The 19,787-nt window shown below is 44.4% G+C and overlaps 1 protein-coding gene across 1 annotated transcript in view; it reads left to right on the top strand.

Moving 5' to 3' along the window:
- ST8SIA6 (ST8 alpha-N-acetyl-neuraminide alpha-2,8-sialyltransferase 6) overlaps window positions 1-19,787 on the top strand; it is a 131,781-nt gene that overhangs the window by 44,721 nt on the left and 67,273 nt on the right. Inside the window, exon 3 of the mRNA XM_040645363.1 lies at window positions 16,219-16,308. Coding sequence (XP_040501297.1) covers window positions 16,219-16,308 — 90 coding nt within the window. The remainder of the gene's footprint in view (window positions 1-16,218; window positions 16,309-19,787) is intronic.

The following is a 19,787-nucleotide window of genomic DNA, read 5'->3' on the forward strand; positions in this document are numbered from 1 at the left end:
GGGCCTACATTTGAGTCAAGACCTGAGTGAGGAGAAAGAATTTTCAAGGCAGAGGGTACAGTGGGTACATAGACCCTGAACTTGGCCTCTTTGCCAAGCAGAAAGAATGGAGCATAGAGAGTGGGGGGTCAAGGGGAGTGGGGGCCAGAGTAGGAAGAGAGGTCTGGTCAGTCAGATAATATAAGACGCAAGCCTTGGTGAAGATTCTGAGTTTTGTTCTAATGATAGGTGGAATCACGGAGGGGTTTTGTGTGAGGGAAAGACAAAATACATGATGTAAGTTTTTAAAAGATTCTTCTGGTAGCTGCATAGAGAATGGATGACAGTGGGGCAACAATGGAAAGCAGACAGGCTGGTGAGGTTGGAGTCCAGAGGAGAGGTGAGGTGTCTTTGGCTGGAGAGCTAGACGTAGAGATGAAGAGAAGTAGATGGATTTGAGGCAGACTTGCCAAAGGACTGGATGTAGGAGATAAGGGAAGGGGGGGAAGTCAAGGATGATAAAAGTTTTGGTTTGAGCAGTTTGTTGCCATCCTCTGAGATGGAAAAGTCTGGAGGAGGGAGAGGAAGTCAAGGGTTATGTTTTGGATAAGCTACATTTGACAAGACTATTAGACATCCAAGAGGAGCTGTCAGATAGGCGCTTGGACTGTATAAATGAGTCTGGAGATCAGGGGGGAGGTCAGAGCTGCACATATAAATTTGGGTATCACCGCCAGAAAGACAGGCAAAGCTGGGAAATAGGGTGAGATCACTTAGCATTGGAAATAGCCAGAGAAGAGATGATGCCAGAAGATACAGGAGCAAGTTCTAGGGCATTCCAAGATCTAGAGGTTTGAAAGAGGAGTGGAAGCAAGGAGAAAGACCCAGGAGAGTGTGCCATCATGGCTCCAGTAAGAGGAGAATTTTCAGGGGTGAGTATGGTGCCCTGGATGAAATGTTGCAGAATATTTGAGTAAAATAAGAAACACCCATTGAATTTGGAACATGTTGAGATGTTGAGGAGCTTTGGAGGCAAGCAGATTTGAGCGGTCTGATGAGTGAAAAAAATTAAGGCGGAGGCAGTGATTTATATAGTGCTTTAGAGAACTGTTTTGAAGGGAGATGGAGGAGGATTGTGGAGTCAGGGAGGGACACCTTTGAATGCTTGCAAGAATGACCCGGGGAAGAGAGGGACACTGGTTGTATAGAAGAAACAACCCCAGTGGCACTTTGATCTTGGACTTTGAGCTTCTGGAACTGTGAAAACATCCTGTTGGTGAAGCCATTCAGGATGTGGCATTTTGTGCTGGCAGCTCAAGCGACTCACAGAGGCACAGGAGCGCAGAGGTTCCAGGTGTAGTGGAAGGGGTACAAACACATTGCCCTCTTTGGGCTTCTGTTCCCCCAGTGGAATATGAGGTAAGGCCATCTGCTGAAGGGAGGGACAGAGGTCGGGAGGGGGAGGTGGGAGCAGAGAAGAGAAGAAATGAAGGAACGATTTGGAGAGAGATTGAAATTTATTCGGGAAACAGGAGGATTGCCACATATCATTGAATGCCCATTTGCAGTTCGTAGAGTCGAATTTAGAGAGCAGTCATTCAGCAGAATGCATGCTTTTTCTCCAGCAGTATTTGGCCTCTTGGGTGGGTCCTGATGGCAGAGGTTGGGTATTTTCAGGGCTCTGAGTTTTCCAGGCAAGGGCAAGGCAGGGAGAGAAAGGTGAGGGGACTCAGAATGTTTGGGGGCATGTGTTGGGAATGGAAAGAAATGAAGGCAGGTGTGTGTATTGGAGGGAAGTCTCTGTACAATTAAAGGATTACTTCGGGGAGGATACTAGCGTAAGTGAGCGTAAGTGAGCTGGACACATAGAATGTATAAATTAGCAGTAAGAAATTGTATTTGGTATATGAGACTGGTGATAGAAGTACTCACTTCACAGTATTATTCTGAGTATCAATCGGAAATACTTGGTAAACTTCAGCTTGAGTTATTGGTAATGCAGTAGGTATAACATATCTTGATTCCCTTAAGGCATCCCACCATAGCTGTCACACCCAGGAACAGAATCATAACATGTAAATGACAGCCCATAAAATAGATATATGAATGGCTGAATAATTGCATCAAAAAGGACTGGTTCTGCTTAGTTCTAGCTCTTTGGCCAAACCCCATGGGAAAGTGGTCAGTACTTCCATTTCAAACAGCCCCGTAAGTGAGAAGTTTCAGACATTGGACAAGAAAGACTTCTGGTGTTTTCCTAATGCCAGCAATGACTAGATGGAAAAGATGTCAAAGAACCATAATTTTTATTTCACGAATCTCAAACAAAATGTTATAGGAACTCTGAAGAAATTATATGCAGCCTGTACTTTCTGTGTTCAGAATTGCTCGGGCAGAATCAGAATGTGATAAGACTTGTAAATCCCAAATTACATTCAATTGTGTCTAATAAAGAGATTTTAAAAGTTGAGAAAATATATGTTATTACTGGGAAAGAAATACAAGAGTTGAGAAAAAAAAGATAATAAGCAGTTGAATTAGATGGAATCATTCATTGCCTAAGGAAAAACCCACAGCTGTAATAAAAGCAATCATTCTGAATATTGTATTTCTGAATTTAAAAAAACGCATTCAATGAATAGAATAGATAGAACAGATTCCATTTTTGATAGAATTGAAAAAAGAGTTGTGTTAGATAACAAAATGCTAGCACTCTATGTGCCTTTATCTCAACTTCTCTTTGATTCTCTTTTGTTAATATGTACTTATGTTGATTACAGACCCATTCCTATAAAGTTCTTGTAGACAAAGTACCTAAAAGGGCTATGTTTCAGTGGTTCCAGACTGGTGCAGCCACTTTGATGGAGCTGTGGATGGATCCCCTAGGCTCACGTGAGGGATTCATAGCAAATTGGTTTCCCTGTGCATGACCTTGTGAGGCCTTTTGCTTGACACTTAATGTAGGAATGGGGACTCCTGTGGTATGGCTTAAGCACTCCTCTGCCCAACATTTGTCCAACATTTGGGGCTGTTTCAGAGTCTGAATCCCTACTTCAGGGCTTTTGATAGGATTACTCATTTCTCTGAGCCCCAGTCAAGAGGAGCTGGGGCTGGCTTGTCCAGTGTTGGGTTGGTGGGATGTGGTGAGGCTCTGGGAAGCCAGAGCTGGGGGTAGGGTGAGGGCAGATGTTGTCCAGCGCAAGGGGAGCCAGATGTCAGTGGCGTGAGGGTGGTCACGGTGATTGCTGCCCATGGCCCAGAGAGATCCCCAAGGTGAAAACTGGAAAAGGCAAATCTATCCAATGGGAGTGGGGCGGGAAGTTGAGACTTGAGTAGAGGTAGGCGGGTACTGCGGAGGCCCGAGGGCAGGAGCACCTCCAGAGGCTCAAAGTGATTGCAGTGCTCAGCCTACACCAGAGGGGAGCTTTATTTGCAAATGGGGCTGTACAGGAGGACAGAAAAACATCCTTGAAACCTCTTTCTTTAATGCAAATATGTTCATCGTGAAGTGCAATGCATTAAAAACTCATTAGAACCCATTACCGTGTATGATCCTACTCCCAGAGACTAGTTTTTCAGATGAGCAGGAAATGGGACTAAGAATTAGTTAAAGAGCAAGAAGGGATATCCTCCAGAGGAAAGGCGCTTTCAAGGAGAACCTGAGCCATCCAGGGAAGGAGGGCCTGTCCCAAAAGAGCACGTAGGGTTTGCCAGGTTCCAACACGACAGAGCAAAGCAAAAAGCAAACATCCAAACCAAAAAATAAAAAAATAAAAAATACCCATATCCAGACGCAAGAACTCTGATTGAACTAGATCTAGATTATTCCCAATTTTAAGTGAAATAACAGCGGGACATTTGATCAGATAGGAAATTGTGACTGGCAGAGAGGAGATGAATAGCCTTTAATGTAATCGGGAGTTGAGTTGTGTTGACTAGGGTTATTGCTCTGGAGTTGCATGAGATGAGACGTGATTGACTATGCTGCTCAGAACCCAACACCACATTCTAGTAATTGTGTTTCATCTTTTCAAGGATTATTATGTTGTGCTGTTTCCTTGTTGAATTTCATCTGTAATCATATTGCTCCATTTTGAGATGGATAGGTCTCTTAGGATACTCTCCTAAGGCTTCCTAATTACGGTTTACCTAAGCTCAGCCAATTCGGTTAGCCAATTCTCTTACACTTTTAGTCAGCATGAATAAGAACATTTGGACAAATCATTTTAAATACGGTAAAATCTCAAATAAAATGAACAGGGAGTGGGTTCTTCTGGGTAATTAAATCTTATAATTACCTGGGGGTTAATCAGAACACCTCTTTGGTTCTAATTCTTCCTGTTAATTTTTTTTTTTTTGTCTTAGCATTTTCTCTGACTTTTCAGGCTGAATGACTCTAGAATCCACCCCCCCCAGAATGAGTTACAGTCTCCCAGTACCTCGGATGTAGGTATCATTTATCCATTCGCCCATTTTTTCAGATTTATAAAAGGGGGCCTCTAAGAGATGGGGAAGACAGTCATGTCAAGGCAGGTGTAGAAATGTTTAGCAGCGAAGCAAGGGCAAATTCTAGAAGTTGCTTTTTGAACAAATTCTAGTGTATCATTTTTTTCATCACTGTCTTACAAAACATGGGTCATAGAAAAAAAAAATCTTCATGCATAGTGAGCTTCCAGTATCCTTTCTGTTCAACTGCATGAGGAATCTCAGAATTTTGAAAATCATCCTTATTCTGTGACACAGCCTTTGCCTCATTTCACATTTATAGAATTGCCACAGGGAGAAGAAATGTTCCACTGGCTACTTCTATTTTATTACCATATATCACTTTATTTCATACTTAAGGTGCCCCCCAAATGTGTAGACATGGTTCATGAAGGATTTTTTGCTCTGATTTCCTTTCTGCTCTGATGCTAACCTTCATTCCACAAGTAAACACAAACAGCCTCTACGGGGTAGATGGCCATCCACTACTTAGGGATGTAGAGCCAGTGAATTAGGATTTTTGCTCACTGCTGAAATGTGTCCAATGCCTGGCTTTTGGATTGTTTATGTTTTAATAGCATATAGTTTCTCTGGAGCTTCCACATTGATTAGGGAGCTTTTCCACGCTGTCACGGGTCTTGGCAACAGTTTGCGTTGCTTTGACTTTTCCTTGCTCCGATGACCCGAAACTATTGCACCACCCTGTTTAACTTTGTTCATTTTGTTTTTTAAAGAAGACGGCATGGAATCATCTTCCTAGTTTTGACCCTAATGTGTGCCTGAAAATGAGTATGAAATACGATTATATAAAAACGATCTATGGACTTACAGGTTCTAAGACCATATTTGCTCTTTGATGACTAAGCTTATTTTAAAATTGTAGTTATGGTTCAAATATTTACATAGTTTTAAATTCTTATGTGTTATCCAGGGGCGGTGCCTGGGTGGCTCAGTCGGTTAAGCGTCAGACTCTTGATTTCGGCTCAGGTCATGATCTCAGGATCGTGTGTGGGACGGAGCCCTGTGTTGGCCTCTGCATTGGGCATGGAGCCTGCTTAAGATCTCTCTCTCCACCTGCCCCTGCCCTTACACCCCACCTCCGACCTCTGCTTACAAAGGAGCACTCTCTCAAAAAAAAACCTTAAATGTTGTTCAGTGGCTATAAGGCTACATCAAACTCCGCTATAGGCTCAGCATGGAATATAGATAAAAGTTATTTTCTCATTTAAATTTTTATCTCAGAATTCACTTCTCTGTTGTATTGAGGAAATACTTAGTTGACAGAGAAATTTCTTTTTTTTTTCTTTTTTTTGGGGGGGTGTTGGGATGAAGAACTTTGATAGGGATTGCATAGGTAATATGGACACTTAAACATGGATTTTAACTGGCATTTTGGAGGCATTTCCAGCTTGTGTCCTTTGGCCTTTTCTCAGAAAAGGCCATATCCTTCAATTACCATCCAGTTTGCTGGAACAATCCCCAGCCGGGCGGGCTGTGTTTGACGGGCTGGTGGGGCTGAGCGGAGGTTTTAGTGACAGCGGAGGCTAGTTGTGTGTTCTCTCTCCAGAGCTCCCGGGAAGATGAGTGCCATGTCTGGACTCAGGAAAGCGATTATGTTAAATGTTCTCAGTACCATAAATCTCCTCTTACATTGTTTCCTCTGTTGAGCTTTTCATCTGAAAATCTAAAAACAGCAACAAACTCGATAGTGACACGGTCACTTAACTCATTTTACTCTGGTAATTTTTCTAATTGTTTACTGTTTTTCCCACTAATGCTTCTGGCTGGAAGACAGTCCTACATTTCTCAAAAGTCTTACTAGGCTATTATGCAAGGCTATCAGGGTAGATGATCGACGATGAGGTTGACCAATGATCAAGTTCTTTTAAGACTTTGTTACTCAAAGTGTGATGCTTAGTCCAGTAGGATTGGCATCACCTGGGAGCATTTTGGAAATACAGATTAGGCCCAATCCCAGACCTCCTGACCCAGAATCTGCATCTTAGTAAATCTCATTGGTGAGTCAGAGTCACATTGTAGTTTGAGAAGGGTTGCTTCAAGGGGTATCCCCCCCCCCATAGCGACAAGCACCTTGAGGACTCCTGCTGAGCCCTTCTCAAGTGAGCTCTCTGTTCCAGCCACTGTGCTGATGTGTCCATGCCTTATCTCTTACAAACGGCATCAAATCTGTCAAAGAGGTAGTATTATCTCCATTTTGCACATGAAGCTGAAAGCACAGAGGGGTTAAATAACTTTCTTGGAGCTAAGCATGTAGTGTGCAACGGATCTGAACTAGGGTTAGCTTGCCACCAGTGTTTACCTTCTTGATCAGGGTAATCTGTTTATTCAATCTGGAAATGTCTTCAGCACTCTCATTCAGAGTGCTGGAAGTTAGTTTTATATAAAAAAAAAAAGATAGTTTTATTAAAAAGGTAAAAGCATGCCTCTCGTACAGATATGAAAATGAACACTTTTGAAATATTTTGTTTAACTCATCCGTAAAGAAACTGGTAAGATGTTAACAACCAGTTCAAAGGAACAAACATTTCGAGATCAGGAATATTGAGATGAATGTGCAAATGGAGGCAAACCTAATCTTCCCACTGTGGGGAAGAGTTGTCTCTCCACTGGACATAATTCATTGTACGCCTATCGACAAGAATTATTTTGCGTTGCTGTCAGCTAGCTACAATTTATAGAATTGCAAAATAGCTCTGTTAAAGAAAAAATTATTCATGACCCATGTTAAGATGGGAAGGCAGACTTTATTCAGTTCTATCGAGATAGGTATGGGCACCATTGCAACGGAGTGTTTTAAGTAGGGGAGAGAGATTGGGCTCAACTCTGAGGACCACAAGGAAATGGGGGAATTTATAGCCCAGGGGCACGAGGGGGTGGGGGTTAGTAGATGGAAAATTACTAAGAGGAGGCATCAGGGTAGGGGGGCATTCTGGCTGAACCGACCTGGCAGGATTCTCACTGAAGGTAGGCCAGGGTGATCAGATACCAGCTGGGGGGACAGTGAAGGGTGAGGAATTTGGTCAGATATTCCGGATGATCACATTTGAAGGTTGAAGGTTTCTTGCTAAACTGACTTAGCAGAGTTCTTGCTAAAATTGAACTCTTAAGGACATGCCCAAGGATGGGGTCTAGTTGTAAAAGCTCAGAGGAGTCTGACTAGAGTTAGGTCAAGGAGAGGGTCTTTATCAGCCCCCATAGATTCAGAATCAGGTCATCTGGAGGTGGAGAAGGGTGTTGCTATAGGCAGTGACTAGCTCTCCATTGAAGGACAGGTTTTCCCTCCTGTTAGTGGAAGTAGAAGAGCATAGAGGTTAAGAACACAGAACCATAGCGACTGGGCTCAAACCATAGCCAACCCACTCCAGTTCTAACTAGCAGAGAGATTTCAGGTATATTCTTTCATCTTACTGGGCTCTGTTTTACTCATCTGTAAAATGGACACAAGGGCCTACTTTGTATATTCATTGCAAGGAATAAACAAGGTGACACACGTATAAAGTATTTCAAAAGTACCTGGCACCTAGCGACCATGCAGTGGATGATGCTGTTATGATCTTCATGCTTAACCAAGGAGCAGCTCAGCATTTTTGCATCAGGGAATGTGGATATTTGCATTAAAAGTATACTCAGTTTCTCCAAGACTTTCAAACTCAAAAGCACATTCAAGAAAAGTCAAAACCATTTTGGCTGTATTGAGCAAGAACATAGTGTTGGAGGTGGGTTAAGAAAATACTTAGAAACGCTGCAGTGTGGACGAAGTCCTCCCCGATCCTACACGTTTGAGTTTATCTCAAGTCCCCAAGGATCTCCCTCTGGAGGACAGCGAGATGAGACACGGATGTTTCAGTGCTTCTCACTGGTCTTCCATTTTGCTCCCATTGGCTCCTGTCTTCTCTCATCTCTGTTTTGCCCCTCCTGTTGCTCATCTGGGTTTGAAGTTTTAATTAATTTCCCTATCAGACTTGTCCTTTTGCTAAATCACTTCAACCTTAGCAGGTGAGTCCGTGTTTCCCCATCTGTCCCAAAGGCCTCACACCTGAGCCTGGCCCACCTGTTCCCCTTGGGGCAAGCTGTGGGAGTGGAGGGGCTGAAATTTAGCAGAAGTGGGAGTCTATTAGGTTCATTCCTACAGATCTTTCCTTCAACATTGTAGTGATGGGCAGCGATACTGTTAATGCTCTAGGGAAAATTTTGTACTTCAGTGGGTAACTTTGCCTTGTTCAGATCACACACCTCCGAGTTATCTGATTCTGATCCCTTGGGAGCAATTTTGCCACTCTGTAAGTTGTAGTGAAGTCAGCAATGCAAAATCACTCTTGTCTATAAATATGCAAATTATGTCCTACCTGGTAGAGGTCCAATTGACTTCCCCGCCCCCTCCACCTGTTTGGCCCCCATTTGCGGATTCATCTCAATATTCCTGATCTATACATGTGTCTGTACTGTGGATTCTCCTTTGAACTGATTTTCTCTGTGTGTATAGAATAAAATCTCTAACACGTGTTCATTTTATATCTATATGAGATTTATGATTGTACTTTTTTGAAAACTATCTTTCAACCATGGTAGGGGGCCAGAATACATTATGATTCCTGATTTAGTAGTGTAGAGAGCTACCTTATTAATCTTTGTCAAGGGTAACCAGAGACAGGCAAACATTAAGGTAAAAGCAAGCCAGCAGAGATTGTAGAAATTTCAATTTCAGTTGGCTGCTGGGTTCGTGGATAAAAGAATGAAGTTCTGTGTGGTCATTTTCAAAGCACTTTCTGTTATTTTGAATTAAATGACATCTCCCAAAACACAGATTCGTGGTTCCTTGAGATTAATATGATTATAGAGATTAGCCAGCATTCATTCTGCAAAGTGGGCATGGCAAGCGTTTGCTTCCCTGTCTGTCCTCCTCACAGGATTCCTTACTCAAAGGCGGCAGGGATAATGTCCTGTTCACTGTCCTGTCTCCAGTAGCCACCATCCTCAGTGGCACAAGCTTTGGGCTCCATTGACCCCACGGCGAACGGCTGAACGAGCAGGCAGGCCAGCGTCTGCCCCTCAGCTCTGTAGGCACCAAGACCTGGTTTTGTCAGTTTCTGTGTATGACTGGTATTTCAAAGGCAGTCTTGGGTTAACCAAACTGAGAATAATCAAACTCTGTAGTGGGTTGGGTACTTGCCTTTATCCCTGAGGGAAACTATGGGGTGAGAGGGGGCACATTGTAAGGAGAATTTTGCTTGCCGACTTCAACAAGTCAGAGTCCCAGTGGTCACTATCACCTCTTACCCCTCTCTGTGGGGGGGGGGGGTTCTGCAGGTGGTCAGGGGGCCCTCTTGGCCCATAGGCTCCTCTTCCCAGAAGGAGGGGAAGGAGCATGAGAAGTCAGTGGAAGAACCCTTAGTTTTGGGCTTTCCATTATTAGGCTGCATTCTCCATCTGTTAAAACATTGTTTCTTCAGAGACTACCATTGATTAGGTTTTAAGCTTTTCATTTAGATTCACACTCCAGTTTTGCCCCCTTTATGGCCACCGTAAATAGAATTTGGATGTTCTTGAAAGTCCTCAGTCACCTGCAGGCAGATTACTCTTCTCCAGGGGACCGATTGCACGATGGCATGAATTACAAGTCAAGCTCAGAAGGTGACGTAAAGTCTGTTTTAGAGGTCCTTGTGGATGCCCACTAAGTACTGGTGACAGTATCTCATAGGGATTGAATCACTTGTTGTTGTTGTTGTTTTAAAGAGATACTCTTTGCCTCATCAGAGGCTTAATTTTTATCCTTTTGCAGGAGCTGTGTTGTCCATAAGCTTCTCGCTATTCTGCGAAATTTTGCCAGGTGGCTTTGTGTGATCACTTTCAACTCAAGACTGACTTAAAAAGACAGCATTTCTAAAAAGCAGATCAGCCACACAGATAATGATAGCAGAAATGCTTGTTTTTGTGTATGTTTTCCCCCACATCTTATTAAAGATTTTTTTCCCCCTGACACAGTGAAGTGATGAAAATGTGCCTGAAGGCTTGCTTGCCAGAACCAAACAAATAAATTCTATAATTAAATAATAAAAGCAGTCAGAATCCATAATACAAGATTTTCAAGAAATGGAGAAAGAGGAGTTTGTACCGTTTAGCAGTTAGCAAACTGTCAGGGAAAAATGAGACTGGAATCTTAGGGGCCAGGTCCTAGATGGCTCTGTACATCCAGTCAAGGAGTGGGGAGCGTGTCCCGAGGGTGGTGCGGGTCATGGGGGCTTTGCACTGGGAAATGACAGGATCAAATGGGCACGTGCAACAGCCCCCCAGGGGCCAGTGAGGAAGGAGCAGAAGGGAAGGGAGGTTGGTGGAGATGTTTGGGGAAAACAGGCAGGCTGAGAAGACAAGAGATCTGGAGGAAGTCCTGGGAAATGCTGTCCCCGAACACCAGCCCGTGACATAAAAGTCACAGGCAGAACAAGAAGAGCCTTGGGTAACAGGGGTAGAAGACCAGGGAGAGAGGACTGTGATGGGAACCAGGTGCAGAGTGGGGGTTCTGCAGTTCAGCTACTGGCAGGTAAAGTAGGAGGGCTAAAATATCCCCCGGCTTTGGTGATGCTTTCCAAGAATGGCTTAGTGGATTTGTAGGAAACGAAAAGTGACAGGAGCAGGGTGCAATCTGAGAGACAAGGCAATAGGTAAAGGAGAATAGCAGAATGAGCTTTGTTTGGTTTCGACCTTGAATTGATAGGGAATTGAGCGTGAGGAGGAGGAGGGCACCGTGGGAGTGAAAGGGACCTAAATGAAGGGATGGGCCCAGATCTCAGAGGAGGCAGGGAGGGATGGGATGGCAGGTGGATTATACTTTTGTTGGGCAGAGAGAGTTTTCTCCTCTGAGATGGAAAGTAAGGATGGCTGATCCCTTAAGATCAGTTCACACCTGGTGCCGTCGTTTTTTTCTGAGATAGGACACATGATTAAAGAAGTTTGGGGGGCAGATAAGGTGAATAGGTAGCCACTGAGGAAAATGGGAGGGGAAGGTTAGCTGGTGACATGTAATGGAATCATCAAGGTGGACCAAAGACCAAGCAAATTGGACACCATGAATGTATCAAGGCACTAACCACCTACCTGTGTGATTTTTTTTACAGCGGTCCTCAGGGGTCAGGTATACCAATGTATGATGCCTGGAGCTGTCTTTCTGAGTTACTGCAGCTTTGCAAGGGGGAAGTAGCAGAATGCAAAGGGAGTGGGGAATTGAGAGCAGTCTGAGGATGCTATGAATGTCACAAATGAGCAGGTGGGCCGTCTTGCACAGCACCCTGTGAGCAGAGACTGTGCTCTTATGATGGAGTGGTTGGGGAGGCACTGGCTGGGTAGTTAGAACCATCTCTGCTCTCTGGTCTGGGAGGAGAGACCTCTCTGGTGCATCTCCAAGAGAGTAGCCACTGTCTCTTCTGTGATTCGTCTTCGGGGCACTCCCAGCTGTGTAGCTTGGGGTACCCTTTTCTTTACCCAGTTCTGGTAAGAGTATTTTAGACGGGCCTTCACCAGAAAATTGAAATGAAATAAAAAATAAAAGTCTCAGAGTTGACAAAAACAGAACTCTTATTTTGAGTCCAAGAGAGTCTGGTCCCACAATATTTGGTTATTAGAGCTTATCTGGTAGCCCTCCTGATTCCTGTGCTTTTTCTGTCCCTAGACCCAACTGCTCAGACCACCAACTTGAGTTAGTTTTGGGGGGTTCCCCTCCATTGATATCCTGGACTTCCGCCTGACTGTGAGACACCTCTGTAGCTGCAGACCATTTCAAGTTTTCCCCGCCCCCTGGTCCTTTTCTTGGCCATTCCAACCTGATCCCCAAGAATCCTTTCTGGGTTACAAATCAGCCCACACTTGCCTGGTGGCAATCTCTTGTTCCGCCAGCTTGCCTCTGACTCCGGGTCTTTAGAATTCCTACTTGCACCTTGATTATTTCCTACTTTCTCTATTTTGACCTGTCTGGGAGATGTCCCCAAATCAGAAGTTAGGGAGGACTCAAAGGTCTTCATCGGTGGTGGGTGCCAGCTTCTCAAATAGGGTCCGTCCACAGGTCATGTCTTCTCTCAAATCAGAACTGACAGCATTTCTTCTTTTCCTCTCCCAAGACGAGGTAACTCCTTGTGAGCCTCTGAAAGAGTCATATCCAAGCAATGTCTAATTCTCACTTACTTGCATAGCAGAGAAGTCTGACGAACTAACCTAACCAGGCCATCTTGCCTTCTCCCCCGAAGGCCTAATGCTCTCCACATCTCCTGGGACTCCTGGTGTCTCTCAGGGTCTCAGGTATTTAAGCATTTTGAAAACATGGTAGTTACAGGGATGCCTGGGCAGTGCAGTCGGTTAAGCGTCTGCCTTTGGCTCAGGTCATAATCCCAGGGTCCTGGGATCGAGTTCTACATCGGGCTCCTCGCACAGCGAGGAGCCTACTTCTCTCTCTGCCTGCTGCTCTCCCTGTTTGTGCTCTGTCTCTCTCTCTGACAAACAAATAAATCTAAAAAAAAGATTTATTAAAAAAATGACAGTTACATTGTTAATATGTACTTCTGTCATTTTGAATAACAAACATAGTTGAAAACAGTGTGAGTGGAGAGACTTCTCTAGAGGGCAGTGAAAAGGGTCTATATTGATCAGATGCCTAACGTAGACAAACGTCTGAAGTTTACGGATTCTGCATTTGAGTATCTTACTATTTTCCTTGACATGTTTTAAGGACATTAGATGAAAGGAAGAAAAGTATGAAGACTCTGAATGAAAGACTGGAGAGAAACAGAAAACCAAGAGAAGGCAAGGGGCTTCCCTTTCTGTCCCTTTCATGGTGAAGTAGCTTCTAGGGGTGGGCAAGTTTCTGACCCCTGCGTTAATGACCATGACTGGTTTGAGGAAGGAATACAATGATGCGTTAGGAGAGTAAAAGCCTAACATGGATGGTAGTGACTTCTGTGTGCCAAGTGTTTCTGTACACATCCTGTGTGTCCCCTTGTCTTAGTCCATTAGGGCTGCTGGAACAGAATACCATAGATTGAGTGGCTTATAAACAACCATAAATGCATTTCCCTGTTCTGGAGGCTGGAAGTCCAAGATGGCGGCATGTGCAGATCTGGTGAGGGCCCACATCCTCAGAGGTGACCCTCTCTCACTGTAACCTCACACAGCTGAAGGGGATGGGGACTTCCAGGCTGATTTTATATAGGCACTAATTGCACTCATGACCTCCCCATCATGTCTTTATCACCTCCCAAGCATCCCACCTCCTCATGCCATCACCTTGGAGGTCAGAATTTCAACATACAAATTCTAGGGGGCCATAAACATTTCAATCTGTAGCATCCCTATAACTACTTTATTGAGTAAAGATTTTTAAAAAGGAAACCCTAAAGGCTGTCCCTACTGATACCTCAGACTATGTTTTTCCCCATGACTTCATGCTCTCATCTTCACTTTACACCAGATACTCTTATTTGCTTTCCATGGATCTTCTGTGATTTCAGTTGAGCAAAACCATTCTGACTTTTTATTAACAAAGATACTCTCCAATTTAAGGAAAGTTGTAGGACACTAAATTCTATTGGTGCCTGCTTGCCACAGTTGCACAATTCAGTATTGCAAAGCCATCATAATTCAAAGCACTGTTGGCTTGGTAATTCACTTCATTAACGGTGCTGCCTGAATAAAATACACAGCAAATTAGAAATAAACAAATCCTTGGAAGGTACGATAATATATTCAGAAAGCACAGAAGGTCAGGCCTGAAGACAGAGGAGGGAGAAGGAGGAAGGAGATGGCGGGAAGGGGGGAAACAATCCGATCAGGATAAAGCAGGATTTTTGTGAGCCTTTAGGTGCTCTGTGGACAGTGTTTTCAGAAAGCGTTTCTGAGGAAGAGCGGAGAACTAATTATGAAGCTGTCTTGTGTATATCTTTACCTTCACACCTCTTGCTCCCTCACTTCCTATATCCAATTTATTATGAAGTCCTGTCAGTCTTACCTACAGAACAGATCTCATGTCTGTCAGCTTCTGACTCCCACTTTGCAGTCGGGTTGGGCCTGCGCCTGGTATCTGGCCAGGCTGACGCCTGCAGACGGGCTCGAGCCACCCAGCGCTTTCTTCTCCTGCCATGGCGGGTGTGGAAGCAGGTTGTTGGAATGAAGGTGCCACACGAGACCGAAGCCGTCTGGATGCCTAAATTGCAGGGAGCACAGCTGCCCAGGAAAGCCAGCCAGCTGTGCAGCGGGCATCTCCCAGGCAGGGCACTGACCCTGTTCCGTAATAAAGTGCCTGGCGGCTGGGTGTTGTCACATCATGTTCCATTGTTGCAGGACTAGGAAAACAAACTGCCTTCCTCTCTCTCCTAACCGGCTCACTGTTTCAGCAGTCCTGCCTCCCCTCATTTCATTTCTCAGCAAAGCCAAGCGCTTAAAATGTATGTAAGGGTCACATGACTCTTCTGCTCCCCCGTGTTATTAGGATGGAATCTTGACATGCGTTAGCAGGCCTGTGCGCTCTGGCCCCTACTTTCTACTCCTTTCAGTTCCTTAGACGCTCTGGGCTGCCCCCCCGTTCTGGGGCCTTTGCACCTGCTTTTTTGTCTGCCTGGAACCTTCCCCCCACCTCCCAAAGTGCACCTAGCTCCCTCAGATTATCCTTGCAGTCTCCGACCTGAACAACGCTGTCTCAGAGCCCCCCCTCAGGATGCAGAGGTCTTCCCGTTAACACGCCACAGTGGCACCCACTGCTGTTTTAATGATCCCAATCACAGTTCATAATTCTGTATTCATTTGTGTGCTTCTTTGAGGAATAGGTTTTTCTCCCTGACCAGACTGCATGCTCCACCAGGGAAAGGACCCATGTCTGTTTTACCTAAGCGTCCAGTGCCTGGCGCCCAGCCCATACTAGGTTCTCAGCAAATACCTCCAGGATGATTAAATAAATGCATTTAGCACTAAGTCAGAATTGTGTGCATGTTTTTGGAGTCTAAGGAAAGTGAGAGCAGATACTGTTTTGAGGATTTATGGTGTTTGCCAAGGTACCAAGTGCTTTAGGTTGTTTTCTCTATCATGTTTATATCATGACAATAGCGGTATGAGGTCAGACTCGAGACGGGGAAGCTGATGTCTCGCGTGAGATGAAGAAGCACACGTGTGTCTTCGAGGCTCGGGAGGCTGCCCGACTCCATGGTCCATTTTCCTAACTTGCTTTTTGATTTGGTTTCTTTCCAACTCCAGTTTCCCAAGTTCATGAAACAACAGCAGGGGAAGCTCTTATATCATAGCTGTTATAATAATCAAGGGCCAGCTGTACCTTGCTTTCTTCTCGGAGAGACGTATTGATCTCTCTTGTCTGCATGCTTCCCGCCAGAGACGGCGTCTCTTAAAAATAAAGTGCTTATGTATGGAGTGATTACAGCCTTTCAATGATATGTTCACTGTAAATACTAGCAACAAAAAATGAAAACCTGAAAATATAGAAGTCTTCCATAGAGAGTTCCTTCCTGTTTGACTTTATAGTGCAAACTTTTTTTTTTTTTTAATTTAGACCTGTCAGAGGTGAGAATTATCAATTTCCTTTTCCGTGGAGAAATCCAGTGATGGGATGAAAATCCAACCTCATTTGCGCACACTTTATCAATTAAATCTGCATGTTGTTAATATCAATTAAATCTGCATGTTGTTAACGTTATCTTATACCTCTCATTTTAAATCGATCTCTTTAAAATCTCTTTCATGGAACAGCACATATCTGAATGAGAAGTCACTCCAGCTGACAGAAACATGCAAAAGACTGCAAGATGGCTTTCAGACTTTATCTAGCAAAGTAAAAAGGTAAGTTCTACTTTTTTACGTTTAATTGAATTTTAAAAGAAGTGTTTTGCATTCAAAATATTTTACTTTGAAACCTTTTGGAAAATAAGACTGTGTCCACACTCAGGCTTCGCCTTGGGCTCCGAGAAGCTCTCCCTGGTGAGGAAGGTGGACGAGGGGTGGACAGTGCAGACCAGGGTCAGACCCTGGAAGTAGGGACTCAATTTATCTGTCCCTGGATCCCTATTCACTGAAAACTCCGTATGGTTTTACTGGCCAGACTTTTATAGGCCTTCAGTCTTTTTGAGGAGCCTGGAAGCATTCTGGATGCTATCCTAGAAAAATGTACGCTTGTATTGAATCGCTTATAGTTCTGGAAGGTTAGCAGATTTACCCCTAGTTCTAGCAGTGGTTCACCTTCCACTCCCCTTACTCAACCCCCATCTGCTTCCAATCCTGTATTTTAGAGAGTTCCCTATACCATCTTCGTCATACCAGGAAGGGAGATCTAAAAGCTCCAAGCTTCACACATAGAAGAGCCCCTGGTGGCCTAAGAGTCTGATGGGAGTGGTACCGCCTTGACGTACCTGGAAAAACAGGTTCTGACAGTGCTGAATGAAGGATGTGCATGTGGGATGGGGGGCCTGTGCTTACACCTGTGATCTTCCTCAAAGGAACTAAGCGAAGTTGCAGTTAGTATTAATTATACTCAGTGGAACCCAGGATCTGCAAGGCAGGTCTCCCTGGAGAGGGACACGTCGATTATCCAACTTTGGGGGCATAACAGGGAAATGTTTTATAGTATAACTGTTCCTGTTGTGTAAGGAACCCCATGGCTTTCACTTGGAGATCTCAGCTGCTATTCTGGGCTAGAGGTGCATGTCCAGTGCAGGGAGACAGTACCAGGGCGACCACCCCTGACATTCTGGGCATCTCTGCTTTGTCTGAGCCACTTGACTGCCTAGATCCTTGAAATTGTTAGGGAAGGCTGAAACTGGGTAAGATCTCTGATTTGAGTTAATCTGGTTTGACCATCCAATTCTGTATGTTAGCTCATTTTATTACAAAAGGATAGCCCTAATAAAATTTTGGTTTTATTTTCCTTAAATTCCAACCAATGGACCCTGCGCTTTCTGGAGAAATCCACTGTGTGGTGTACCTTCCATCTGCCACACCTGATCTACTTCTCTCCCTTCACTAGTTTCGTCTGTGCCTTTCTTTGCCCTGGAATTTGACCCACAAGCACTCTGTCAGTATACTCCTTACTGCTTGGTCATCTAGTTTTCTTTGGATTTGAGCCAGAGGGGAGCACCAGAAGGAGAACAGAAAGAGGGAGGAAGGAAAAGGATCTTTCTTTGTGGTGTTGCTATAGGTTAACTACCTCCTTGACCAAAGGAAAGTGCTGCATCTTGAATGAAAGTCATGCCTTTTGTTCGGCATCTCTTTCTCTCCTTCCCTCAGCTTGCATTCTCTCCCTGGACTCTTGAGCTCGGCAATAACTGTTAAGAGTCCCCTAACATTACATCCAGCCCAGGCCTTTTGAAAAAGTCCCTTTTTGAAGCTCTTCTTAAAAGACACAATTGAGTGGGCTTCATTCCTGCCAAGACCCTTGCTTACCATAGATTGGCTAGAAGAAGCTCTTGCAAATGCGTCTCTCCTTGCGTGATGAATTCATTGAATTTTGGGGTGGACTTAAAATAGTTCATGCATTACGGGTGGTGCAGCACATCTCTTGATCATGTAGCTGTTGTTTTGTTTTTTGGGTGTGGGGGGGACAGGGATCCCGAATCCCAAACCTACTGCAGGATCCCTGTGTCAGACATGGCACAATGACAGGTAAAAAGTAGAGCTTGGAAAGATCGATCCTTGCTCCACCTGTGACAAGCTGGCGGGACTCCAGGACTGACACGTGACTCCACATGTGAAAGTTGCCTTTGACTTTCTTCAGCATTCTCCCTGACGCGAACTGTTTTTCTCCCTGAAGTGACAAAAGTCCTCAATGTAAGGATGATCCATAGCTGTACGTTGGAGCAAAGCACTTGAGTCAGCATGGGAGAAAATTCTTTAATCGTGGAAGGTGGTTTTTTTTTTTTTTTCAAGGACAGAATTTAACAACTTTATTACGTGCCTCAACAAAAATGGTTAGCTGCCGTGTGCTAATGAGAATGTCTGTGCCTCTGCCCTCATGTTTGCTCTCGCACTTTTTTCTATTGTTTTGGATTTGGTGCTGAGACCTCTTCTTGGCTGTTCTTTAGGGGGATGCATTTCCATTACGCACACAATTTTCAACTAGCTCACATAATTAGCCCGCGCTGGTATTCTGTTTGGCAAAGGTCTAGAGAGAGCAAGCATGAATTGCCCATTGTTATGAAAGTGTTATTTTGTACACAGGAGACTGTTTTTTCAGTTGTATCGTCTGTTGTCAGGAATTGTGTGTTCTGCGACTCAGTGCTATTATAGACTTACAGGGGACAATCGGGAAAGCCATTCAATATGTGGTGATAAAAAGTAATTTCATTTTCGTAGAAATAATTATTTAAGTCTGTTTTTGTCATGGTCTGTTGAAGACTTAGAATTTTCTCTTTCTTCAGCCAATCTTTCCCTTTCAGTTTGCTAAAATAGAATCTAGGAAGACACAGTTACAGTGGGAGGGAAACTGCTTTTTCTCTATTGGTCTTTAGGATATTTTTAAATAAAAGAAAATTAAACCGTTGCCATTTGGGGGACAGCAGGGTAGGGTTCTGGGATCACAATTCCTTACTGTCTAAGACTCTGAGCTCCATGGACGTAGCCCTCTCCCATTGCCTTGCTGAAGCCAGAGAGTGTGGGTGGTTGCAGCAGTCTTCCTGCTCCCTGGCTGGAGCAGGTGAGTGTGAATGGTCATGGTATTCTTCTGCACCCAGCCAAAAGCCAGTATGCCCTCACAGACAAGGCACTGTCCCACTATTCCTGAAACTCAGGGGCACACATTGACAAAACATTTTCCCGCTGCCTTTCTGAAGTCAGCAAGCATGCCCCACACCCTGGCAGGAAGCATGCAGACACTAGCTGTCCAGTGGGCATGTGCAGTCCACACAGGGAATACCCTTTGATTGCCTGGTCATGGTGGCCAACAGGGCTGGAGTTCCTAAACATCCTGGGAAGGTAACAATTCAAAGAACACGCCCAGGGAACTTCACAGCAGCAGACTGAAACACAACCTGTCTTCCTCTGAGAAAGGACTAATTACCTAGCCTGGACCTTCAGCCTGAGGGACAGGCTTTAGATTTCCCACACTTCTGGAGGCTGAGGATGTGCTCCCAGGGAATGTAAGCAGGAAGACACTATCCTTGAGCACCACCTTGGCCTTACTAGAGCTTGATGAAACCTCCCAAAAAAGAGGTTATACACTTATCTGGAGCCTCAATTTTTACACTCTTGTCCAGAGGACACCTCTAGATCTCCTGGTCTGGAGGCCAGCAGAGATTATGATTGTGGCCCCAGAAGAGTGTATATATTTG

The sequence above is a fragment of the Ursus maritimus genome, unplaced genomic scaffold, assembly GCF_017311325.1.
Source record: "Ursus maritimus isolate PB19 unplaced genomic scaffold, ASM1731132v1 scaffold_31, whole genome shotgun sequence".
In the NCBI taxonomy this organism is placed as follows: Eukaryota; Metazoa; Chordata; class Mammalia; order Carnivora; family Ursidae; genus Ursus; species Ursus maritimus.